The sequence below is a fragment of the Ascaphus truei genome, chromosome 8 (assembly GCF_040206685.1).
Source record: "Ascaphus truei isolate aAscTru1 chromosome 8, aAscTru1.hap1, whole genome shotgun sequence".
NCBI classification, from domain to species: domain Eukaryota; kingdom Metazoa; phylum Chordata; class Amphibia; order Anura; family Ascaphidae; genus Ascaphus; species Ascaphus truei.
This window is the reverse complement of record NC_134490.1, coordinates 43,746,382-43,773,640: the sequence shown is the minus strand read 5'-3', so window position 1 is coordinate 43,773,640 and position 27,259 is coordinate 43,746,382. Positions and strand designations below refer to the sequence as shown.

Below are 27,259 nucleotides of genomic sequence, written 5' to 3'. Positions count from 1 at the left end.
AAGTCTTCTGTCAAAAAGCGCATTGCACAGCAGATGCCAATTATAGACTATGGAGACATAGTCTATGGCTCGGCACCCCAAACTCACCTTAGCAAACTTGATACCTTCTACAACTCAATATGCCGCTTTGTCCTCCAATGCAACTACAACACACATCACTGCAAAAGGCTCAAAGAACTAGATTGGTCATCACTTGAGTCTAGGCGCAAAGTTAATTTCCTGCCTTGTCTTCAAATGCTTTCTGGGCAAGCTACCCGCCTATCTGAACAAGCTCCTCACCCCTATCACATGCAGCACTTATCATCTGAGTCAGAAAAGGTGAAGGGGAAACACAAATTGGATGTGCCCCCTAAAAGAATTCACTTAAATGCACACCACCAGGTATAAAAGTTAACTTTTAATAAATTTACTTAAAACATATATTACCAAAGTAATGTGTAATGTGAATTAAAATTATATTAAATCAACGCTATCAGGCATCCGTGTCGTCAATTATAAAGTCATACTATCCCAGTTGACCACTTAATGTTGGTGGGATATAGAGGACAGAGGATGCTAGGAGTCAGGGTATTAACCCCTCTGGAGCAACGGTGAGACCAAGTAGTAGGAGTATATAAATGTTCACAAGTGGGTGGCCAACGGATTAAATATCCAGCTTCCTTGCTAAATTACCAGCACTGCGCACTACAATAGAGACTTAAGTGTGTTAGAGTGAGAGTGCTTGAATGATAAAGCTGGCACATGTAGTGATAATATTAGTACATGCACTGCATCATAAAGCTGCCAGACACAGCAGTACTAGGGTGAATTCACAGTGATGAACTGTGAGAACGCCTCACTTAGAGTGCAAGGAATGCAGGCACACTGACTATGAAATTAAATAAATAAACAAATAACTAACTACTGGGGTCTGCACAGTTAGAACCAGGAGACTGCAGACACTACATTAAAACAGCTCCAAGTAGGAGACTGACAACATTGCGCGTCCAACGCGCGTTTCCCTCCAGCAAAGGAGCTTCTTCAGGGACAGATTTTACTGGGGGAGAGAGGTCTGAACCCTTTTATACCCTTGCAATACCCTAATTGCACAATCAGTAGCTATCAGCTGTTGCACATGCGCACTGAGCTCACGCCCAAACTGACTCAATAAAGTGCTCAAATGCTAATAAATTGCAATATCAGGAGAATCCTTAGCATTGTACCTTTATTTAGCCGTGTTTCCATCGTTATCCGGCTGTTGGTAAAGTTTCTAAAGCTATAAATCATGAGCGCCGCATGGAGTGTCTAATGCGCATGCGCGGGGACTTAGACAATATTTCTATGTTAGTCCGTGCGCGTTGCGCATGCGTGGGAACTTAGACGTAGTTTCAATCTATTCCGTACCCATTGCGCATGCGCGGGGACTTAGAAAACATTTCTATTTTAGTCCGTGCGCATTGCGCATTCGTAGACACTTAGACGTAATTCCACTTTGTTCCGTATACAATGCGCACGTGCAAGGACTTAGAAATTGTAGACCATTGTAACCCAGTCATTATGCGCATGCGTGGGGACTTAGAAACAATTCCGAGGACTTAGGAATTATTCCATTCGTGTCTGTACGTATTGCGCATGCGTGAATACTTAGAAATTCTCCGCGATTTCTGGCCGTTAGTGTGGCGCATGCGCGGGGACTTAGAAATTATTACAGTATTTACCCAAACATAGTGCGCATGCATAGGGACTTAGGATTTAAAAGATAGAAACAAATGCACATGGATAAGTTTGTAATAAAGCACATGCATAGGGTACTGACTATAGGTAGAGGATAAGGGTATATAGGACCTATATTGCACACTTAATATTGAGTGATTGTACAGATAAAATTGTTAACAATCCCCCATAAGTATATTATACTACACAATGTGTCAACTTACAATGCAGTGGTGGATAAGTCAATTAAACAATTCAAGAGGTATGACTGTATATATGCACAAAATTTATTGTCTATACTCATTATATGCAGCACATATACACACCTTACACAAATACTAAACCCACTGCTGGGTTTAGAACTTTAGTATTATAGTCACTAATCTTAATAATAATAATGCTACAATCTATTTAATATTTAATATTTCAATACCGAAAGCTGGAAATTGTCATAGTGGACAATGAGAATGGCCTAACTGGTTGTCAGAGAGACCAGTAAAATGTATGTACACAGTGTAAATAGATAGAAGGCTACATATGTCCGACTAAGTGACCCCCTAATCAAATAAAGGGCGTGAAGGTGAACCCCTCATTAAGACCATTAGGGCTCCTAGTTTTTAACTTGTAAATCCATTCTGCTTCGATACGAAGCAAGGATTGGTCAGTATTGCCGCCTCTCATGGGACATTTCAGCTGATAGATGCCCATGAATTTAATAACATTAATATCGCCATTATGACATTGTGTAACATGTCGAGCAACCGATGTCTCTGCAGAGTGTTTACACGCCTGCGTAACTGTCTGGTTGTCTTGCCAACGTATCTCTTACCACAATTACATGTGATAAGATAGATAACGTTGGTAGTACGACAGTTGATGAAGCTGTCCACACAGAATTGTGAAGTATTGTCATGATTGGCGAATGCTTTACCAACGTTGATATGTCTGCTTGCTTTGCATCCCTGGCAGCGGTACATACCTTTCACGGGACTCAACCAAGTGGTAGTCCTAGCCCGCTGGAAATGGCTATTCACTAAAGAGTCCCGTAGGTTCCTACACCGCCTGCTGGTAATGGTGGGTCTAGGGCCTATAACCTTCACCAAGTCGTCATCTGCCTGAAGAAGATGCCAATGTCTAGCAAAGATCTTTTTGATAGCCCACCATCTTTTATTAAAGGTGCCAATGACTCTGATTGTTTTGTCCTTCGCCTTTTCCTTATTACTGGACAGGAGTGAGACCCTATCGCTGTGTAATGCCCGATGATAAGCCTTATTCAATGTTTTGATGCTATACCCACGGTTGAGGAACCTGCATCGAAGTTCTTTAGATTGGGTAGTAAATTCTTCGATCGTAGAGCAGTTCCTCCGGAGACGGAGGTACTGCCCTATTGGGATACCCGCTATAAGGCTCCTGGGATGCTGGCTCTGTGCCAGTAACAAACTATTGGTAGCTGTGCTTTTCCTAAACACCTTGGTTTGGATGTTTCGTTCTTGATCAACGTAGATGTTCAAATCTAGAAATGTTATTGAAGTGGTACTCAGCACAGTCGTGAGCCTCAGATTAAGCGTGTTTGTATTCAGCTTCTCAACAAATTCATGCAGAAGTTGACTGGATCCTTCCCATAGGAGCAGGATATCATCTATGTACCTAATCCACATGGATATGTGGTCAGTGTACATAGATAGTTCCTCATTAAAGACGTGGGTACGCTCCCACCAGCCCAGGTACAGGTTGGCATACGTGGGTGCACAAGCCGTGCCCATAGCCGTACCTTGGGTCTGGTGGTAATACAGCCCATCAAAAACAAAGTAATTGTGTGTTAGAACATAGTTCAATAGGTCTAACACAAATGAGTTGTGTCTATTGAACCTACAGTCCCTAGTCGCTAGAAAATATTTGACAGCAGTGAGACCATTCTTGTGAACGATGGAAGTATATAGTGATTCAACATCTAAACTTACAAGAATGGTCTGAGATGTAACATGGATACCGTCTAGTCTCTTTAGTGTGTCTTTCGTATCCTGAACGTACGATGGGAGGCTGATGACGAAATCCCTCAGGACCTTGTCCAAATATATGCTGCTGCCTTCGGACAAACAATTATTGCCCGAAGCAATTGGGCGACCAGGAGGGGACTGTAAGCGTTTATGTACCTTAGGTAGGGTATAGAATGTCGCCACAGTAGGTGACCTACGGTACATAAAATCAAACTCACTTCGGCTTATCATGTCTGTATCAAGGGCATCCTGTAAGATGTTCAATAGTTCTAACTTATGTTCAGATGTAGGACTATGTTCCAGGGTCTCATAACAATCTTTGTCATTGAGAAGTCTCATGTTTTCACTAACATAGGCTTCAGTGTCTAATATAACGATGTTACCACCTTTATCAGATGGTTTGATGGTATAGGCTTTATTAGACATCAGATCTCTTAGGCCAGTTCTTTCCTCAAATGTGAGGTTATTATCAGAATTATAGTGTTTGGGTTCGGCTTCAAGGTCCCTAGTAACGCAGCCGACAAATAATTCAACAGCTGGACAGATGGTAATGGGCAGGGTAAAGTGACTCTTGGTCTTAAGGTGAGTAAAGGGACCAGTTATATCACTATTTGGTAAGATATTTTGGTCAAACAACTGACAAAGGTCCGCAACATCCTGTCTTTCCTGTACACGCATACCATCCGTGAGTGCATTTGGGTTATTGGCAGTATGCTTAGAATGGAATTTGTGTAACAATAACCTTCTGCCAAAGAGGTTCAGATCCTTCACCCACTCAAATAAATTGAAATCTGAGGTGGGTGAAAAGGATAATCCCTTCCTTAACAGATTGAGTTGACTATCACTGAAGGAATGACTGGACAGATTGAAGATTTGCAGGGCATCATTGTCTATACAGTTATTAGTCATTAGGTGGGTGCATTTGGATTTTTCTTTGTTCTTAGAGATCTTTTTTCCTCTCCTGGTTTTGCGTTTTGGAGGGCCTGAGCTAAAAAAACCAACCTGAGTATCTTTAGTGGCCTTGCTACCTCTACCTTTGTTAGACCCCTTCGGTCTGGAGCCTTTCTGTTCACTATCAGAAGCTTCTGTCTCTGATGAGGAGTAGTCAGAATAAGTACCCCTTCTCCTAGACCTAATAGGGTATCTATAGACTGTACCCTGCTCGTAATCATTGGTATCCCGTAAATATTTAGTATGTTTTCTATCCTTCAACTCTTGTCTAAACTTGATCATATTAGTTTCCAACTTTTTCTCCATCTCCTCAAATTCCTGTAGTTGATTGTATTTACTAAGGTCCTTAAGGTTGACATCTAGATCTTTATTAGTCACATCTAACCTTGACTTCTCATGGTCAATGAGGAGATTCATAAGCTCATTAGAGCATCTGGACAGAGTATCTTCCCACTTTTTAATAAAATCCTGGGAAGTGATGTGATACGCGGGACTAAGTTTCAATCTCAGTCCTCTGGGGATCATATTCGAGTCAAGATAACTTTGTAGACTAGTGATCTCCCACCAGACTTGAGATTGAGTGCGCAGGAGTTGAGAGATATTACGAAAATAATTTACGATATCGTGACCTGTATCAGAGGTACCCTGTGATGTTTTAGTAAAAACATTTCTGGCCTCATCTTGCCAGCCAGACATATCCATGCCACTAGTCAGATAGCCAGCCATGGTAGGTATGGATAATGGATCCACTCCCTAGAAGGGGTTAACTAGAGTCCCCCAGAAAATCACTTAGAGAGACAACAGAAGGATAGAGAGTGATCACAGGACCATACTAATTGAATAAAGTGATTATGTACATAAATAAGGTAATCAAATGATGGGTGCAAACTGTGAACTGAAAAGTGAATCAGAAAAGGTGAAGGGGAAACACAAATTGGATGTGCCCCCTAAAAGAATTCACTTAAATGCACACCACCAGGTATAAAAGTTAACTTTTAATAAATTTACTTAAAACATATATTACCAAAGTAATGTGTAATGTGAATTAAAATTATATTAAATCAACGCTATCAGGCATCCGTGTCGTCAATTATAAAGTCATACTATCCCAGTTGACCACTTAATGTTGGTGGGATATAGAGGACAGAGGATGCTAGGAGTCTGGGTATTAACCCCTCTGGAGCAACGGTGAGACCAAGTAGTAGGAGTATATAAATGTTCACAATCAGAGTCATTGGCACCTTTAATAAAAGATGGTGGGCTATCAAAAAGATCTTTGCTAGACATTGGCATCTTCTTCAGGCAGATGACGACTTGGTGAAGGTTATAGGCCCTAGACCCACCATTACCAGCAGGCGGTCTAGGAACTTATGGGACTCTTTAGTGAATAGCCATTTCCAGCGGGCTAGGACTACCACTTGGTTGAGTCCCGTGAAAGGTATGTACCGCTGTCAGGGATGCAAAGCATGCAGACATATCAACATTGGAAAAGCATTCGCCAATCATGACAATACTTCACAATTCTGTGTCTCACTTATCATCTGAGATCTGACTCCAAAAGACTGTTCATGGTCCCAAGGTTCAACAGAGTATCCGTCCGCTCCTCCTTCTCTTACCGTGCACCCCACAGTCTACCGGAGACTCTCACTTCCGCCACCAGTCTAAGTTCTAAGTCTAAGTTCTTTCAAAACTAAATCTGTCTCACGTTTTAATCTGGTCTATAACTGTTATATACGCCTATAATATATCATCTTTAACTGTGCATACAATGTCTTGTATATAATGTACTATATAACCCTTTTCACTCATTGTAACTATGTATTTGTAACCATGTATGTAATTATAACTCTGTGCCCAGGACATACTTGAAAACGAGTGATAACTCTCAATGTATTACTTCCTGCTTAAACATTTTATAAATAAGTGGAGGCCCAGGGAGTAGACTCTAGCCTCGACTAGGTTCAGGGGCCTGCTTCCACTTCTCGTCCTGGACACTCAAAGTGCTATACACACACAGTAGCAGCTTTGAAATCCTTGCCAGTTGAATCACTGTCAAACTCTCAAGATGTTCTGGTACTCTGATTGGCAGCGCTCCTTACATAGCCCTCGGTGGCTATCCTTACTATGGGGAAGGAGCAGTCGACCAACCAGAGCACGGATTGAAATGGTGCAGCCAATGCCAGAGGAGGGGGCATGTGGAGGCATTCAAGACCACCCGTTATGACGGAGCTGCTGGGAAGTGGAGAATTTCAACTGGCCAATGGGAACCGTGTTTAGTGCTCAGTCCCAGCAATGGCACCCCCTGGCCAGCCCTATACCTCCCGCTGGGTAGGCACCTCCGAGTCTGCGGGGAACAAAGGCTCTGAAAGCCCATTCCTGGACCTGATTGCTGCCCTTCCCCACTCACGATATGTCTTAACACCTCGCTGCTCCCAGCCTTTGTCTCAATCATGCATTTCTATACAGCAACTCGGCTGATCTAATCCCCAAGTCTGCCTCCATAGAAATTATTACACATACCCACAATACAAGTCTGCTACTTGGGGAAAATACAGAGATACCGGGAATTAAAGTGCTTTACAATATATACATCTCCTGGTTCTTCCTACATATTGTACAGTATTAAAAATGAAATATTAAATAATATTGTTGAGGTATGTATGGATATACATTATTGTACCCCCATACTTTAAACAATGATTATGCCATTATATACCATATAATTAAGTGAAAAAATGTATGTGTAAAAATGTTAAATTTTTAATATAAAATTTGAATGTTAAATTGCCGGCATAACAAAATTAGCATTATTAGCACATGAAAATCTCCATTAATAGCACTGCAATAATATCGCACCTTAAAGTTTGACCAATACGCGTGTGCAGAGTATTGGAGAACACGTTTTAAAAAATGACCGTTAATAGCACTACTACTTTGACGAACTTACGTCATTTTTGAATATCATTAGCTTGATGGATACCCATTAACAAGTCGAAAAATAAGATCTGTTCCCAATTTTGGCAATGCACATTATTAGCGCAAAAACAACGGACTTCTGTGAATCAACCACTAGAAGGTATCCTATTAGCACTGCTCAGTAAACATGGCCTCTTGTGGTCCATTCATGTGACTAGGCAGTAAGGTGCCTTCCATCGCTAGGTGTTATGGAATAGCTTGGTATATATGGATCTCTGTTTTGAGAAAGTCACTGTAAATACAAAAGACCCTAATAATGCTGTCTATCCCCTAATATCATGCTGTGTGTCCCCTAATACAATATCATGTTGCGAGTCCCTTAATATCATGTGGAGTGTCCCTTAATATGCAGAGTGTCCCTTAATATCATGTTGCGAGTCCCTTAATATCATGCAGGGTGTTCCTTAATATCATGTGGAGTGTCCCTTAATATGCGGAGTGTCCCTTAATATCATGTTGCGTGTCCCTTAATATCATGCAGGGTGTCCCTTAATATCATGCCGGGTGTCCCTTAGTAAAATGTACTTAAATGACTTGCCTAGGCGCCACAGTTCCCTAGTAAATACACAGTGTTGTGATCAAATTCAAACAATAAATATAATAAAAAGTGAATAATGTTACCCAACAGGATACTTCTCAAACCTTCCAGGGAAATATGCTTTGATTTCCCACAGGTACAGTCGTAGTTGTTTGTGGAAAGTGAGCGACCCCGTCAGGAATACAACATGTAAATAAAAAACATATAAAGCAATAATTGTGCAGTATTGTGATTATTTTTTGGCTTATTCAAGAATCTTGGCTCTTGGGGAAAACCTACTTACAGCAACATAGAAGAAAATTCGCATTTGTCTGACTCTGTCAGGTAGTGGAGAAATGATGAGGTTTCTTTAAGGTGTACTTATATCCCCACTTGGTCTTGACACATATGGATAAGCTCAGGGTTGGTAAGATTCAAATCCCCATAAGGTTTATGTGAACAAAGAGCAGAGAAACAGACCGATGGTGTAGATTGTAAAACAGGATTTTATGAATAGCAAGTTAAAAGACATGTACTCACACTCTGTACATGTATATAATGCACATAAGGGTATCTTTAGCGCTGTGTGCGCCCGCTGTCGTTTCTCCCCGTCCTCCTCTAACCCCAGTCCTGCTGCCGGCTCCTCTCCCAGCGCGCCACAGCCTATCTCCTTTGGACACGACCAGCCGTTCAGAGGGACGTGACGTCACACGCCATTGCCGGCAGCAGGACTGGGGTTAGAGGAGGACGGGGAGAAACGACAGCGGGCGCACACAGCGCTAAAGATACCCTTATGTGCATTATATACATGTACAGAGTGTGAGTACATGTCTTTTAACTTGCTATTCATAAAATCCTGTTTTACAATCTACACCATCGGTCTGTTTCTCTGCTCTTTGTTCACATAAACCTTATGGGGATTTGAATCTTACCAACCCTGAGCTTATCCATATGTGTCAAGACCAAGTGGGGATATAAGTACACCTTAAAGAAACCTCATCATTTCTCCACTACCTGACAGAGTCAGACAAATGCGAATTTTCTTCTATGTTGCTGTAAGTAGGTTTTCCCCAAGAGCCAAGATTCTTGAATAAGCCAAAAAATAATCACAATACTGCACAATTATTGCTTTATATGTTTTTTATTTACATGTTGTATTCCTGACGGGGTCGCTCACTTTCCACAAACAACTACGGGTGTCCCTTAGTATCATGCCGGGTGTCCCTTAGTATCATGCCTGGTGTCCCTTAAGGATGCTATTAGCCAAGGTTTCTTTTATAAAATGTTGCCCCGGTTATGTGAGAGAGATTATTTAGAGCAATTGGGAGGGGTTATATGAGAGTGATTATTTAGAGCAATTGGGAGGGGTTATATGGGGCAATAGGACGAGTTATAGGGAGGGGTTATATGGGGCAATATGACGAGTTATAGGGAGGGGTTATATGGGGCAATATGACGAGTTATAGGGAGGGGTTATATGGGCAAGAGGAGGAACTTTTTTTAATTTTTTTTCCAGCAATAAATTTCACAGATCAATTTACAAACACAACTGCACAATATGTATGGACTTATATTATACAAATATTAGCCCAGCAGTTGTTCCAACCTTTCTCCCCTAAAAAGCAATTTCTCGTTTCCCTTAACCCTTGTAACCACTTTCACAATGTCCTGAAAGACTTCATCCTCAGAAATAGGAGAAATAATTACATGGAGCAGAAAGGAGTGTAAGGGGAGTTTAATGTAATACACACTAGACTGAACACATAGGGGTCTATCTACTAAAGTTTCCCCTGGCTGCAAAGGTAGACCAAAACCAGTGCAAATAACAGAGCTACAGTATATCATCAAAGAAAGGGAATCCCATTGATAGCAATGGGCTTTTTCCTTTGATAAATCTGGTGCAATTTTTTTGCACGGACCTTTCTCTAGCTTTACAGCTAGGGTTGCCAGATGTCCAGTATTGAGCTGGACTGTCCTTATATTTGGACACTGTCCAGTAAAATATTAGAGGTAATACTGGACATGTATGTGTCCGGTATTACCTCTCTGGACATAGTGAACTGACTGACTTGAGGGGCTACGGGATTTCCCAGAGCAGGGAAAGATGAGGGCTGTTGCTAGGAGGCTTGGAGCTTCCTCCATCCTGATTGGCTCACTGCTTTACCCAGCAGCAATCAGGAGGAGGTGTCAGGAGCATGATGGTAGGGCTAATGAGAGGAGGAAACAGCATGGAGTAGAGAGCAGAGAGAGGTGTGTGTGTGGGTGTGTGTGTGGGTGTGTGTCTTGAGCGTGTGCGTCTCGAGCACGTCGCACCTTTCCCCATTGTGTCCAGTATTTTTGGAGAAGCAATCAGGCAACCCTATTTACAGCCGGGTGACTTTAGTAAATAAACCCCCAGAATGTATCTCAGTGATCTGCACTAGACTTAATGTAGGCTGTGATACCTTTTGGTGACAGACATCAGAGTTTATTCATTCAGTGTACTGAGCTTTCAAAACTTCGTGTTTCTTCTTCAAGTAAGGTTTCGCAAGCTTACTCGAAAAACTCACCTATGAAAAACTCTTATGCTGGTCCACTAAAAGGTATCAGAACCTACTTCAGATCTACTTTTCTCTTCTTGATCAATATGGCTAGTAGAACTTTGAAGTACAGTGATCTGTAGAGTAGAATTTAGCAGGCTGAGAGTTTGTTGCCACTCACCAGTATTCAGGAAATCCTTTGCCTTGCTGAGTATTTCATCAGTCAGCTGCCCTGTGGAGTTGAGATACTGCAGCACATGTGGAATGGGCGCCATACGCACAAGGTTCTGTTCACCACAGCCAAAAGGCAACTGGATCAGACCCTGCATATTCTGTAATGGGAGACCCAAAATGTCACCTGCAAGGGGGAGAATTAGACATGGGTAAGACATAGACCTGCATGGACCTGTCTTTTTGGTAAGGGGTAAGAGGAAAAGACAAGGAGAAAGAGAGAAAGAGAATTCAAAAGAAGGGTGGGAAGTGGGAAAAATGGATGGCACTGGCAGGAGGGCACCGAATCTTACACTCTCACAATGTGTGATGTGGGGGAGAGAAGATTGAATTGCGGATATAGGCAGGGGGGAAGAGAAAGGATGCAGGAAGATGGGGGGGGGGGCAATGCGGGGAGAGGCGTGAGGAGGAGGAGATGGGATGCAGGGAGAAATGTGCCATAGGAGTAGAGATGCAGTGTGGGATGGGGGTGGGTGTGAGATGCGTCATCAGGGTGGGAGGAAGAGATGCGCCAAATGGGGGAGAGATGCACCGTGTGGAGAAAGATGTGGGGATAGGATGCACCATGTGGGATGTGCGGGGTTAGGAGATGTGCCATCTAGGAAGAGATGCAGGGAGGGAGGAGGAGATGGGATGTGGGAAGAGATGTGCCGAGTGGGATGTAGAGGGAAGGGAGATGTGCTGTGTGGGACGGGGGAGGGAGATGCGCCATACGGGATGAGGAAGAGGAGATGCGCCATATGGGATTGAGGGGGAGATGCACCATATGGTATGGGGGGGGTGCGCCATATGGGATGGGGGGTGGTTAATGCGCCATATGGGATGAGGGGGAAGATGCCCTACGTGGAATGGGGGGCGGGGGGGGAGATGCCAAGCATGGGATAGAGAGGGGGCGGGGGAGATATGCCCCATGTGGGATGGGGGTGAAATGTGCTGTGTTGGATGTGGGGGTAGATGCACCATGTGGGGTGTAGGGGGAAGATGCCAGTTTGGGATATGGGGGAGGGGAGATGTGGAATGTGGGGGATGATGCCCGTGTGGGATGTGGGGGAGGGGGATTGTCCCGAGTAGGATGTGGGTGGCGGATGCTCCATGTGGGGGGTGCCCCTTGTAGGATAGGGGGGGAGATGCGATGTGTGGGATGTGGGCGGGGGGGGGGGTGCAGGAGAGATGCGCTGAGTGGGAGGTTGGGGGAGATGTCCCATGTGGGGGCGGGGATATGCACTGTGCAGGATGTGGGGATGAGATGCCCTGTTTGGGATTGGGGGGGGGGGGGGGGGAGAAATGATCGGTGCGGAATGAGAGGAGAGGGAGATGTGCTGTGTGAGATGTGTGAGAAGATTGCCCATGTGTAGGGGGGGAGGTATGTACTATGGGATGCGGGGGGAGATGTGCTATGCGGGATATGGGGAGATTGCCAGTGTGGTTGGGGGTGGGGAGGCATGTGCTGTGTGGGATGAGGGGGGAAGGGAGATTATGCCCTGTGTGGTGAATGCGCATGCTCAGAAACTCCACTCACCCAGAGTGGTGACAAACGCCTCAGCTGAGTCCGGCACCACATTCTCTGGCGGGGTGATACTGATCAGTGTTTCAGAGTTTATGTCTGTGAGAAAAAACATAACTGTCATAAGGTGGGGACACATGTTACATGGAGTGACTGTGACACACAAATAGAAGGGATGCATGGATCATTGATGCCGACGGCCACACTGCATAATCACACTGCCCCGGTGACACTGCATAGTCACACTGCCCAGGTCACTGCATAATCACACTGCCACGGTCACACTGCATAGTCACACTGTCCAATCACACTGCCCCGGCGACACTGCATAATCACACAGTCCAGGTCACAGCATAACCCTGTCACAGTGCATAATCACACTGCACCTGTCACACTGCATAATAACACTGCCCCTGTCTCACTGCATAATCACACTGCCCCTGTCACACTGTATAATCACACTGCCCCTGTTATACTGCATAATCACACTGCACCTGTCACACTGCATAATAACACTGCCCCTGTCACACTGCATAATAACACTGCCCCTGTCACTCTGCATAATCACACTGCCCAGGTCACACTGCATAATCAACCTGCCCCAGTCACAGTGCCATGTTAACAAATGGAATTATCTGCCCGGTAATAGTGACAGAGACAGAGGGGTCAATGACTCATGAAGTCTAACTCTCCAGCCATAGTTACATGTGATCCTATTGATATGTGACCTATATGGACACAGACGTTTTTGAGCATGAGGTTGTAATGTCTTATATGGATTGGAAGAATAATAGACAGCACTGTATGATAGAATATATTCTCTCAGGGGCAGCTGGGAGGGGACTGCGTCCTTACCTTGCACACAAATAAGGTTGCTGGAGGTTACTTCTTTCCTAATACCCTCAGCCTTATAGAGGTGGAGAAAGAAAAAAAAGAGGAAATATATTACTGTCTCTTCATATAACCATTGCATTTTTCACTTGTTCTATATAATAAATGCCCCCTGATTTAACAAAAAGGCAATGCATTTCTCACACTGTAATGATCACCCCTGATATGGCACCAAGTCAATGGGGCTCATTCACTAAACTTCGATAAGTCCATTAATGCACTATAAGTGCCCTTTTAGAGCGATGTTGCATGTGCAGCTATTCACAAAGCTTCGATAACATGGCAATATCGCACTAAAACGGCTTTTTACCAAGATATAAACACTCTTGCTATAAGAAGCCGTGCGATAGCTGAAAAAATGCCCAAACTCGCATTTTTTGCCTACAGCTGTTATACACTAAAGCCATATTGTACTATAAAAACGTGCGTTCTTTTCTCGCAACCCAAACGGTGGCGAGATCAGATTTGCAATTTGCATATCAAGGAGTTGCCTTTATTTTTACTGCATAGGATTGATACTGGGGGTCTCCGGGGGTCTCTGGAGGCTAACCCGCATATTTATTTCAGCTCCTGCGACCCCCGTATTCAATCCTATGTAATAAAAAATTAAATTACAGACGGTTTCATGACCTTACCGGCTAACCGCTAAGATAATAAAGGGTTTAAATAGCAGACACTGATTTGTTGTTGGTACACGGGTGGGTGAAGTTTGTAGCTGCCCCAGAGTGGGGTTTTAGGCCATGTGGGAGGATGGCAGTAGATGTTAACCCCGTCCTTACCTTAGCAGTTACAACCGCTAAGGTAATGAAGGGGTTAACCCCTCATGCTACCCTCCGCAAGGCCTAAACACCATCCTGGGGCAGCCAGCACCTTCACCCACCCCGTGTACCAACAACACCACACTGGAATGGGTATAAGTGCTAATAGCCAAAGATGGCTAAAGCGCTTTTCCACATTTAAAAAACCAGTACCGAGCAATACAATAAAAATCAATACAACCCCCCACCCCAATACACACTGTAATGGGCAAAATTCCTATTATCTTGATATGTATAATAGTGCATTTGCCCTTTAAAAATACAACATTACCCAGCACGCAGAAAGAAAATAAAAGTTCTACTTACCCCTACCAGGATGAAGGCCAGCCTAGTCTTCTCTCCTTTGTTTAAATGTCCTGCGTCACGTGACCAGGACATTTAAACACGCAGGAGATACCGGCACCCCATAACCGTGGCCTGTAACTTGGGAAGCATGGGTGCCCCAGGCTGAAATGAATGCAGTTCAGCTCATAAGACTACAATACTCTCTTATTAAAATTAACATTAAAACTGCGCGAACGCCTGTAAGAGCTGTGCAGGGAGATGCAGCTCTCTCCGTGCAACTCTGCCAGGCTGCAGTTTAAGCAAACACAAGTCGTGCGACCAGTCATGTAAAAAAAAAAAAAAAAAAAAAAAGCAGTTCGATGTTGCATTTTTTACTGAACTATAAAAAAATGGGGATTTTTCTTAGTGAATACCGTTTTGATACAGATTTTGTATAGTGCGGTAAGAAAATGCAAACCTGCTCGGCAATGCACTGGGCGTATTGAAGTTTAGTGAATAGGCCCCTATGCCTTCCTTGCGCTATTTAAAGTCTGCCCCAGAAATAACACCCCACGAGAGTGGTTTCACCTCCACTATCAAGCTTTGGATCACTGTATCCTTGCGGGGTTGCTGTGACGGGTCATTGGGTCCATCACATGATTCCCCAATGTGCGTCGTCTCAGCCGACATCTCAAAACTGATCTCGCCTATGAATATGGTAAAACAAAACAGAGAGAGGATTCTAAACGGGCGGGGAAGGAAGAAAAGGGTTCAAGCAAAGAGATCTGAAGGAATAATGAGGAAGACAGACAAGGGAAAGAAAGATTGTGACACAAGGTGAGAGAATAATGACAGGATGATAGAGCAAGGAAAAGGAAAACAGAAGCAATACGAGAAAGTGAAAAACGACTAGAGATATGGATGAAGAGAAAAGGGGGATTAGAGTGATAAATGAGAAAGAAACATGGACCAAAATAGAGAGTTAAAGATAGAGTGAGTGATGAAAACATGGTGGAGAGAAGAAAGCAGAAAGGATAAAAGGAAAACAGGATAAAAAGAGACAGAGGCTAAAGAAATTGAAAGGTGAAGAAAGAAATGAAAGAGGGGATAGTGAGAGAAACATGAAGACAATGTATATAACAAATAAGGACATTTGCAGAGTTCTGTACCTAGTGACTTTGCATCTATGTTCCAAGAGTAGGAGGCTCTCTGTCCAGGCAACACGCACGCATCCTGCTCGCCCTCCTGGGATACGGCTTCAAAATCATTAGAGCTTTTTAATGTCCCATGGACCTGTGTACAAAGAGACATACAGCCAGTCACAAAAAAGAGACAGACAGCAGCGGACAAGCAATCAGTTGGGAGTCAGAACTGGGGAGAAAGGGAGGCAGAGAAGGGAGGACCAAGGAGTTATATGCAAAATAACACGCATAATGAGTCATGGACCATTCAGAGAGCAGGGGACAAAGATGAGTCATACAAAGCAGTATATAAAGGGGTAGTATACATGGGTAGTCAGGAGTTATACACAGATGACTGCACAGAGAGCTGGTCACCTTGATGTGCTGCTCCAAGTAGTTGGATACAAAGGCTTTTATGACCAGGATCTCTCCTCTGGTGACGGAATAAGGTAGGGAGAGCTCCACAAAGAACGACTGAAACGCGGTGAAGTTGGCTGGGTATCTGGCCATCCCAAAACCTTCTTCCTCTGACACGCAGAACATGGAGCCTTGCCACTGGGTTATAGTGCCGGGAACGACCTCCGGTATTGTACCATGGCCTTTAGAGCTAATTAAGACAGAATTTTTTTTTTTTTATGTTAAAGAAGATTCTCCATCTTTCTGTATTTTAAATATAAATATCATATATAACGTTTTCTAAAATGAAGTCATAAAAGCCTTAACTGTTTTTACATTTTATAGAATTACTTTAAGCCACAATGTTGTTTTTTAAACCACTTTGACCACTGCTTAACAACACTATCATTAGGTTTTAGATTGTAAGCTCTGCAGGACAGGGCCCCCTTTCCCATATTGTTTAGCATTATGTTTGCTGCACTTCTTTGTGTTATTTTACTGTTCACTGTTTTCTAATGTCAATTCTGTAAAGCACTGAGAACATTCTTGGCAATTTATAAAATATACATACAATACCCCTCCTGTGCAAGCCAATTACTCTACATTTTCAGCAGTCGGGGTATCCAAAATATAAGAAGGTAATATGCAAACATTTTAAGGCCACATTTCTCTGCTTCCTGCTCCTCTTGGAAGCCTTAGAAAATGGGATTCAACAGGTGTCATGTTATGGAGTTAGGTCCTTGCATCCGGATAGCTACAGTAGCAATGTATTGCTTTGATATAGTCATAGTCCAGGGACATTCGTGCAGCTCCCTCTTGGGAGGAATCCTTTTATTTTGGATGTTCTGGTCTTTGGGATGGCCTCCAAATGAAGTAATGATATTATTACCTCTTTACAGTTTCATAACCATACCTCCTACCTGCAAGTGTGTGTATGGATGTGTATGTGAGTACAAGGGAATATGTGCGTGTGTATGTTAGTGTAATTGAATTTGTGAGTGTGTGTGACTTTGTGTATGTGTGATTGTATGCGAGTTCATATGTGTGAACGTCGGTGTGCTTGTGTGATTGTGCGAGTGTTGTGATGGAGACTCACTTAACAGACTCTGTCTTCCACACCCAGGTCTCAGGGAAGTTCTTCCGAACAGTTGTAATGGTGTTGCTTCCAGAGGAGACATCTGCTGACTGTAACTTTCTTTCTGTAGTGTCGTAAAATAAAGATTTGTGGAAGATAATTTGGTAGAGGATGTCCCATGACTCCTTCTCATTGTCTATCCGGAATCATCATCCATTATCCCACTAACACTTGAAATTACTAACCCCATCCCTTCCATGTTACCTTCCATGTGCCCCTCACATCCATCTCTGGTACTTTGTTTAAATGAAACTTTTTTTGTAACAAGTGTCTTAAATCTGCATCTTGATGCTTGTCTAACATTTCTTATTAAAGCCAACTTGACATTTTCCAGGAACGTTAACATCACCTCTGGCAGAGATTTATTTTGAAGGGAAAGGGATGAAGCTTCACAGTGAGAGACACAGAACTTGTTATATCTCACTATTATATGTGCCAGGTATCAGGTATCGGGCATTCCTCTAGATATGCGTTTGTGTACAGGGCATCCCTGAAGACCATGGGAACCACCAAGAAAATGTACAAATTATATTCAATATGAAAAGCCAAAGATACACGAGATACAACATTTAATAAGATGCATTTGTTGGCCAATGTTTTAGGTCATTCTGGTACTATATTTGATTCTGCAAGGTTATAGCTCAGAGACTGCAGTATAACCCCAAGTGTTCTCAAACATAAGGTGGGTGAAACTGATGCAAAAATAAATAAACTACTCCGGAAAATGTCAAATCAAAACATCCTATTCAGAGTATTAAGTCGAGGACTGATTTGTGCACCACATTCTTGCCTCTTGATGATAAATGCACCAGGAGTATTTCATTCTTTGGCTACTGATGAGAAGCTCTGACTCTCAGCATTGCAGGAATCCATCCTGATGATATTGTCTGGATATAAACATTCTCCCATACACACACGCAAACTTTAGCTGTAATGTTCATATTACTGTATATACCTGCAACAGAAAAAGCCAGAGGAGAGGATTCACCTGAACCACCACCACCAAAACCGCCTCCTAAACCATGCTGAATCGCAGACTGTGTCTTCTCATTCACTTTCTGCTGACAGACCTGGGGCTTCCTTAATGTGGCACCTGTCCCGAAAACCAGACCGACAGACTGAAAGAAACCAGGAAGGCAAATTAATGACCAGGATGCTAGCGGACTCATTTTTTTTTTTTGTAGTTACAACCCAGAAAGTGCATTATCCCAATATAAATGCAATCCCAATTATTCAGCCCAAATTGTCTTACTTAAAAAAAGTCTTTAAAAAAATGGTTTACTTTTCCTATTTTATCATCGCGCTCATTCATTGGGAAATTCTCCCAGTTTCTGTTTGAGAAATATGGATGAAAAATAACTTTGAGGTGATCCGCAAACGTGGTGAATATTGAGACTATTCTAAAGCTTTCTGTATTTTTGAATAATGTTAACTGCGACTTTGACATCCCAATAACTTGTTTCTTCAGTGAGTTCCTGTATAACAACCCAACTACTATAGTCCTACTAGACCCCATACAAAAGCAGTATGAATTATACGTGTTGTAGGTTCTGTTCAAGTTATTGATCTTAAATCATGGAAGAAATAAAAACATTATACATGCCAGAAAGCAGGATATTTCAGTAATGATGTGGAATATGGTGTCCTGTCTGTATCTGAAGTCAGTAATTCCTAGGACTCACCTTGATTTTATTATAGGTGTCTCCTTCATCCTTGCTGCTCACGGGCACATAGTAGCTACCATTGTAAAATATTTGTTTGCCAGGTTTAACACAGGAGGGTGCAGGCTCCTCCACATCAAACCCCCCCACATTGTACCCATAAAGTGACAGGTGCCGCAGGGAATAATACACCTGTAAGGCAAAGACAATTCAGCATTTAGTTGCTATGCCAACTCCATGGGCTGTGCCCATATAATGTCTTCTTATGACGGATGGCCTGGAAAATCATTGCAAAGTAGATAGCTCAATCACCACCCATTTACGTTTCAAATTGTCACTTGCTCAGGGTGGAGCTATAGATGTATCTGACCTAGATTTTATTATAGATATACAAAAAGTGGAAGACAGTACCACCTATAGGAATATATGGTATATACTGTATGTCCAAAACATATGCAGTGGTGCTTGGGAGATACGGAATCCCTGTCAATTCCTAAATAAAGTACTATATATACACAGACACAAAAGTCTAGCCCACACTAATATAAAGCACATGAACATCACTGTAATGTTAACCAAAATATAGTATGTTTACTAATTGATTGAATATTAAATACACAGAGACAGAAGAACCTCACGTAGTAAATATAATAACCAATGGTGTCTCTAGCCCAACAATCAAGTGCTAAGATAACATCAATACAGTATATCAAAACATGATACTCAGAAAGCACACCTCACCCTAAAAAAAAACAAAAATGGGGAAAAACAGGACGATATACTCCCCAATAAAGGGGGGGGGGAGGATTTGTAAGAAAAAAAAACAAGATAGATGAATCAAGAATAAAGTCAATCAAGTAAAGAGGCCCCCTGACTTTATTCTTGATTCATTTATCTTGGTTTTTGCTTACAAGGTGAGGTGTGGCTTCCCACATTAAAGACAGATAAATGAATTGTGATGCTTGATATTGGATTCTAAGGTGGTTGAATGGGTAAAACATTGGTTGAAAAATAAGCAATAGGGAGTTATGGTAGATGGAGTACTGTATATTCGGAGGAAGCTAGATGACCGCTGAGTACATCAGGGATATGTACTGAGACCAGTGCTCTTTAATATCATTATTAGAGACATTACACGAGCTCTGGAAGGAAAATTATGTCATTCTGCAGATTGTACAAAGATATGCAACAGGGTTAACATTCCAGGATGTGGGAAACAAAATAATTTAGTGATTTAGGTAGATTAGAGAAATGATAAAAAGTGTGAAAACTCAAATTTAATGCCAAAAAGTGCTAAATTGTGCACTTGAGACAAAGTTCTAAAGACAGAAAACAGGTTCAATGTGCAGGAGGGAAGTATATGTCAAAGTAAGAAGTGCTAGAACAACAAATCGTGTGCTGGAGCTGGATGGGGGCAGACTTAGGGGCAGACTTAGGGGAAATGTGAGGAAGTACTTATTCATGTAAAGGATGGCACATTTGTTGCATAGCCTTCCTAAAGAGGTAGAATAGGCCAATATAGGATGATAATTAAAACATGCTTGTGATGGACATACTGTACTGGTAAGGCTATCCTAACCATTAAAAAAAAGCAAAGGATCAAACAGAGTCCGAGATTTTGCAACAGACAGGAACATGGGTATACTGATGGGCCAAAAAAGTACTTTTCTGCTATTGAATGCTATGGTTTTATGTTACTGTTTCAGTCCAAACCTGTTATAATAAGCTCACTCAGTACAAAAAAGCTTGAGGTTACATTGGTGGGTAAGGTTATTATACTTCGGCAAAAATAAGCAAAACCCCAATTTAAAATGAAATCGTTAAAGATTTACAAGCTTTTATGCAGCATAAGTAAAAAGAAAGGGTTAATAATGATTACATTTTGGGCTTTGGTTATTTGGATGCGCATTGATTGTGTTTTTTGCATTTAGCATTTTTGGACAAACCTCAACAGCACTCTCGTCAATTATAAAATAATGACACGTATCTTTGTACTGGGCGAGCTCACCATAACACACGGAACTGGGTTAGTGGTTTTGGAAAAATACTGACCACCTGTAATGGTTTTAGTGACACATCTCCCACTCCCAGGTGATCAGCTAATGGAAAGATATAACATTGAGAGGGTTTTCCTCCATGAAAAAGAGCGTAATTGGAGAAATTCAGCTCATAGTAAAAAATTTAATCAGAAGGTAGGGCTTGTCTGATCTGGGTTACCGTGGCATAGTGGGCAAGTGTATCATAGTTTGGTCAAAATATGTAACTAAAACCCCAATTGAAATATTACAAATAATTAAATATTTGCTGCGTTTAAACATAACACATTTGAATTATAACAGATGGTTGCTAATGATGAAACATTGAGTTTTAGTGTTTTTTGTGGTCTTTCTGTTACTGGACCAGGTTATTTCTTCTCATGGAGTAGTCTTTGGGAAGGAGGTCGTGCAGGTATCAAATTCTTTTATCCCCCTGGCTCCTTTTCTCTTTTGCATTTCAACAATTAAGATAATTCACTTATCTTTACCACTTACAGAGTTAGCCGTGAACTGCTCATACGGATTGAGGAGAAGGAGGCTGTAATCGATGACTCGGATTCCACACAAGGATCCTGGAGCTGCCGTGAGCTGCAGGTCAACGTTGGAGGCTGGTGTCCCTCGTTCCTCTGAGAAACTCAGGGAAACCTAAAGAACAAGTAAAAGTTAGCAACTGCTGGGAACCTATTGAATCTTTCAGTCCCAATACAGTAATGATGCCTATAATCCCATCTAATCTCTCTCTTCTCACAGAAAACTGGCAGTGACACACACATATATCTCATCACAATGGAGGAAGAGAGAGAGAAGAAAACTATGACCTCTTCAGTCTGTCCTGATTACAAAAGGACTGTAAATGACAGAAACAGAAGGGACCAATCTGCCCTTCCCATGCAAGGAAGACAAGAAACACAAAAAGAGATGGAGTCTATCAATACATTGTTCCATTCCCCACATACAGTACTGACTCATAATGACTCTGGACCCACCTGGTTTTTGAAGCACTTCTCTATGTCCAGACCCACGGTGTCAGCGATTACCTCTGTCTGCAGGATACTGTATACAATGAAATCAGCGCTGGGTGCAAGGTCCGAACATATGGTGATATTAAAGGAAAAGGATCCTCTCAGAGCTGTCAGGAGAGAGGGAGTTAGATGGTCACCTGTGTAAGTGACACAATGTACAATGCTCCAGTGCTGGCTCTGGATGTCTGGATTCCATCCACTGAATAATCCTGGCATGGAAATGACTGTAGTAACTCCCATTACCGAAGTGTCCAGTTCTAGGTGTGCCAGCACTAAATCACTGCGCCCATTGACTAAACTCTTCTGATCTAGTAATGCTGAGCTCTGTAACTCAGAATAATAATAATAGTAGTAGTTTGTTCTTATATAGCGCTGCTAGTTTTACGTAGCGCTTTACAGAGACATTTTGCAGACACAGTCCCTGCCCCGTGGAGCTTACAATCAATGTTTTTGGTGCCTGAGGGACAGGGAGATAAAGTGACTTGCCCAAGGTCACAAGGAGCCGATACCAGGAATTGAACCAGGCCCCCCTGCTTCAAACTCAGTGCCAGTCGGTGTCTTTACTCCCTGAGCCGCTCCTTCTCCAGAATTCAACCTATACCAATTAAAATATTTAGAGGCATCATGCCCAGAAAATCTGTGCCAATCTTCATACACTATACAGTCCTGGGGGTACTGGCTCTGCAGAACGTAACAGTTCCCTGCACTGTTAATTTCTGGAGGTGTTACTTTCATTAACTTGTGTCTGCCCTTGGCATCATTGAGCACTAGAGGTCTAAGTCAGTGTCTGTGGGATGAAGAACTTACAGTTTGTCACATCAACCTCCTGCTGACCAGACCGAACAATCGCAGTTCTTGACATCACCTGAGGGAAAGAAATTGGAGTAGTAAGGCCCTGCAACCCATCTACAAACTCTGTAGTATTCATTATTTAAAAAGGAGCCTATTTTATACTTTGTTGTACCATAGAGATTAAGCATTTCCCTTTCTGGAACAATCCCATCTTATTCCCATACCAATTACAGTATATGTAACACTCCAGTGTCTTCTTCCCTCTCTTGGTCTTCCTCTTTTAGAATCGTTTCTATCTTTGGGGGTTTTGCCTCCTCCTCTCTCTTGCACCCTCTCTCTGTTACCGTCAGGTTTGCAAAATGTTTGGTATCTTAATCAGTAATATATTGAGGGCTCATCATCTACCTGGTAGCACACCCATCATTTGCAATAACCCAATTCATTCACATGTTGGTACTGTAGAGCCCTTTCACTCCAATGGAATATAAGGTGTCTTATGGCATAGCAGCACTTTGTAAATATGGGCATTGTTTTTCTCTCATTTTCCCCGTTTCTTCAGTCCCTCTATCTCTCATTTTCCCTCTTTTTGAGTTTCATTATCTCACCTCCCACCAAATGTTGCACAGTCTCTTACCATCTTTTCTCTCTTTATACCATGCGTACTCAACTCTTGTTCCTCTCTTTTCCCCACTCTCTCACCATCCTCTTTCTTTCTCCTTTCTTCCCTTGCTCTGTATTTTTTCATTCATTTTATCCAACTCTCTCTTGCATATTCCATTATCCCTCACATTTCCTCTCCTTTCTCCCATCATGCTCTGCTCTCTCTATCTTCATCTGCGTCTTCCTCTCATTCTTCTTCCATCCCTCTTCCAGTCTCCATCTAGCACTCCCCTGTTTCTATACACTCACCAGGTAGTAGAAGATGACTTTGCTTGCTTCCTCCCCGACTCCTGCTTTGCTCAGGGCATATTGTACCTCAATGCTTTGACTCTGCCCACAGCTTAGCTCTCCCTGGGGTTGCTGCACCTGCAGGAAGCTCCCGGTCTGAGAGTAAAATCGCGTGGCTGTGTATTTAGCAATGGGGTAGCCAGGGCTCTCCCATGTGGTGTAATAGCACTGCTCTGTATTCTTGTAACTAGCCTGGGGAGAGAAAGAGATGGTCTATTACATGTGCTCGGTGCCACTGAATAATCCCATTGAAATGGAGTTAATTCGGTCACTGTGGTCATGAGTATTCGACTGCAGTGCTGTCATCCTAATTCCACAGAATCATAGTGCAATCTTGATTAAGAGTGTTCACAATCAGAATACATCAATCCAGCATTAAAAAAAATGGCCTGCGTTAAAACCTTGTGATGACAAAGTTATAAAAGGTCATGCAATACGGACTATGTACATGTCACAGTCCTTATAGATTTATGTAATGTCAGTGCCCTTGGTGCTGTGCTTCGTTGCATCCAGACTGGCATTGCACCTGGCACCATATTTATTGGTACAGTATACTCACTGTGATATTCATATTTGTCTCTACGTAGTTAGATGTATCTATTCCATATTCCGCTTTTCCATCTGCATCCGTGGTTAAATTCTGAATGATTTCCTCATTCACACCGAGTTCGATTATTTCATCAGCAAGGGGGTGACCACCCTCATCTGCCAACGTCACCTGAAATAGATGCATGGTACTTGTAGCAGTGGCAGTAGCACCACACTGATATACTGTTCTGCAAACTGAGTTCAGTCATATCATGGGCAAAATTAACACAACAATAATATAAACTTGGTGTACTCCAGCTAATTGTTTGTGTAGGCGTATAATCACCAATACAAGCGAAGTATACTAAAACACTATTCTATTTTGTCTGTGGTTCTGACTCGTAATATTCACTGATTGGAATCTGAACTGAAGTGTTGGTTTCATATTAGCAGTACAATCATGAATTCAGGGATTTTTTGTGAGGATTATGAAATGTCACAGTGTGACTTCTACTTAAGGCAACAGAAATGGACGAGGACTGCATGACAAACTATTAATAATGGCAGCCAAAGCTGGTAAAGTGACTGAGTTAAACACAGACAACACCACATCTGTGTATAATCCATGAAAAAACAGCAACACACTGTGGTACACTCATCTCAAAATAAACTACAAAAGTTATTAAACATCAACGTTCCGGTGTTTTATTTTACACCTTCATCAGGACTTCAGCTTAAGGGAAATGCATTTCTTGAACAATTCCTTCATGTGTTTTTATTAGAAGAGGCTCATGTTTGTAATATGTCCACCTAACCCTAAGACTCATTTTTATAAGACGGTGGTAAAAACACAAAAACAATCTCCAAAACTGGCCTGAGTGGAGATTAAAGCTTGTCTCTTTTCCTGTTAGCATTCACACTCCATAGTAACATACTGAAGAAAGGGAGAGGCATACAGTACCAATACTCACACTCCCAACATAACCCATGAAAGAGATTTACCTTGACAAGATAAGGAATCCCTCGTTTGTAATATTGGTTGAGCGAGTTGTAGTCAAAACTGACTCGGGCAAGTTGGCTGGTGACCCGCACATAGCGCGACTCTGTGACTTGAATACCTGCAGCAAAAAAAAACAAAAAAAATAGTCAAAGCTCAAGTTCTGTAGTCTGTCTGTGAAAAGGAGTTTAACATGATGCTATGACAGCCTTTGTGAGTTTTTACCTGTCACAATTATAAATCAAAATGTCTAAAGTTTTCTGGTAATTATGTTGGCATTTTGTAGTCAAATGTTACTAGAAAAAAAAAAATAATTCTAGGTGATTTTACATTTTTTTAATAGAAAAACATTCCTAACATTAATCCTTCTTTTACAGAAAATTGTTGACATTTGAAAAAAAAAAAAAAATAATGCATTTGCACACCTGGCTTACTAAGTGTGAAACCATTCTCATACAGTACGAGTAAGTGCAATAAACAATGTCCCATAGGTTGGAACATTGAGGGATATTCTGGATACCTGTGCCTTCCTCTGTCACAGTGATGTCTAAGTTGAGGCTCATCTCAAGTCCTGATAGCTGCAACTGGAACTGACTTAGGTCAACAATGCCTTGAAAAGTACCATCCAAACCCAGCTGGAATGAGTTATGTGTAGTTGGATAAAGAAGAGACAAAGAGAGGTTGTGTAATCATGAGATCTATAAAGAATTACATTGTAAAAACAAACCACATTTCCTTTCCAAATACAATATTATAACCCTAACCCTTTCAGTGCTTTGCAATGCATTTCAACTTTAAGTATCTCCAGCTATTAAGTGGTTAATTAATAGACACTCACCTTTCCTGTGATATTAGAGCAGATGCCGTCCTTGTTCTTAATACAGTTTTGCCTTCTGCCGTAATTGAAACTTTGCCTCCTGCACCATCTCCCTGTGATAGAGCCCGGCACCGGCTGACCATATGTGTACCTGAGATAGGAGAGGCAAAAAGGCACTACAAGAGTCAGGTTACAATTTTAAAATAATAGGGCCTTCATGTGGTTTAGGGGCAGATTCAATATATTCAAAAACCACAGCTTTAGCAAAAAAAATGTCAGCCCTATGCTCCAGAATAATATGTGAGCATTTCACCTAAATAAATAAATACATTTGGGTTTAGGGAAAAAGTTTGTCCAACAAACAATATAAATGGTGAGTTAGAAAGGAGAAATAAATAGCCTAAAAGGTAACCAGTACAACTGAAAAAAAGGAATAGCCTGAAAAAGTAACCGGAATATATGCCAAAAATGTAAATACTTCTTGCACTACAACTGTCATGGAACATTCCAAATCTTGTGTAATTTCGCTTGAAGTTTCCCAATAAAACGCCCAACGTTTTAATACAATGTTAGCAGTACTAACTTTAGAGCTAACACCCCCTCCTCCTCCCCCCCCCCATCCCACGGACCTCTGTGCAAACTCAGACAAACAAAATTGTAAAAAATAAAGAAGTGGAATAAATAGTAGGTTGCTCATATTTTTAAGCCTACCTCGAGTGGGCTATAGAAACAGATAGTAAATCTCTGTAGTAAAGAGTAAAAAGATAGTAAATCTGCGAAACCTCACAAGTAAGGATTAAGCAGTTTAATTAAAATATCATAGCCATGGAGTAAAAACATTTCTGTCCCTAGGGACCTTCCCAAGGGCACCTTTGCCTGAGAAGTTGGAAGCCACTAAATGGTTAAAGTTATGAAAAATTATTCTCCTTGTTCACAGGGGATTTGACATTCTCAGTTAGTTTCAATGACTGCCATCTATTTTATCTGCTTCTCAGTTCTATTTGGCTCTGTTCTCTCATATTTAGCTCCATTTTTAACTTTCATTTAGGTAACCCAGCCAAAAAATAAACCTGATCAATCTGCCTATGTTTTGACTAAAAAACAGTCTTAAGAGTATATTGAATATGGGGGATTTTCTATCTGGCTGAAATACAAGGACGTTTGTATTTGGGGACGGCTTCGGTGGTCCATCCATCATGTATTATATTAGGGCAAGAAGGCTTTGGGGTCTATTCTAGTAGCTTCGATGAGTTAGCTGCTATCTTGCAAGGTTTGGCATGTTCCTATCAAACGGTTTGAAATTTGAGTTATCACTGTATTCAGAAAGAAACAGAACCCCTTTCAAGCCGCACGATGGGAAAATGCCCAAACCATTCAGCGTAGCAG

The 27,259-nt window shown here is 41.9% G+C and overlaps 1 protein-coding gene across 2 annotated transcripts in view; it reads right to left on the bottom strand.

Annotated features, from left to right (window-relative positions):
- The window catches only part of LOC142501621 (ovostatin-like), a 56,461-nt gene that overhangs the window by 15,434 nt on the left and 13,768 nt on the right, over positions 1–27,259 (bottom strand). Inside the window, exons 8-24 of one of the 2 annotated variants that reach the window (XM_075611744.1) lie at positions 25,895–26,024; positions 25,577–25,691; positions 25,062–25,177; positions 24,091–24,249; positions 23,493–23,723; positions 22,599–22,656; positions 21,756–21,898; positions 21,265–21,414; positions 18,755–18,925; positions 18,028–18,190; positions 17,034–17,136; positions 15,917–16,148; positions 15,530–15,653; positions 14,949–15,067; positions 13,243–13,294; positions 12,403–12,486; positions 10,834–11,010 (exon numbers count right to left, since the gene is read on the bottom strand). In XM_075611744.1, coding sequence (XP_075467859.1) covers positions 10,834–11,010; positions 12,403–12,486; positions 13,243–13,294; positions 14,949–15,067; positions 15,530–15,653; positions 15,917–16,148; positions 17,034–17,136; positions 18,028–18,190; positions 18,755–18,925; positions 21,265–21,414; positions 21,756–21,898; positions 22,599–22,656; positions 23,493–23,723; positions 24,091–24,249; positions 25,062–25,177; positions 25,577–25,691; positions 25,895–26,024 — 2,327 coding nt within the window. The remainder of the gene's footprint in view (positions 1–10,833; positions 11,011–12,402; positions 12,487–13,242; positions 13,295–14,948; positions 15,068–15,529; positions 15,654–15,916; positions 16,149–17,033; positions 17,137–18,027; positions 18,191–18,754; positions 18,926–21,264; positions 21,415–21,755; positions 21,899–22,598; positions 22,657–23,492; positions 23,724–24,090; positions 24,250–25,061; positions 25,178–25,576; positions 25,692–25,894; positions 26,025–27,259) is intronic. The other variant, XM_075611745.1, reaches the window with a different exon arrangement.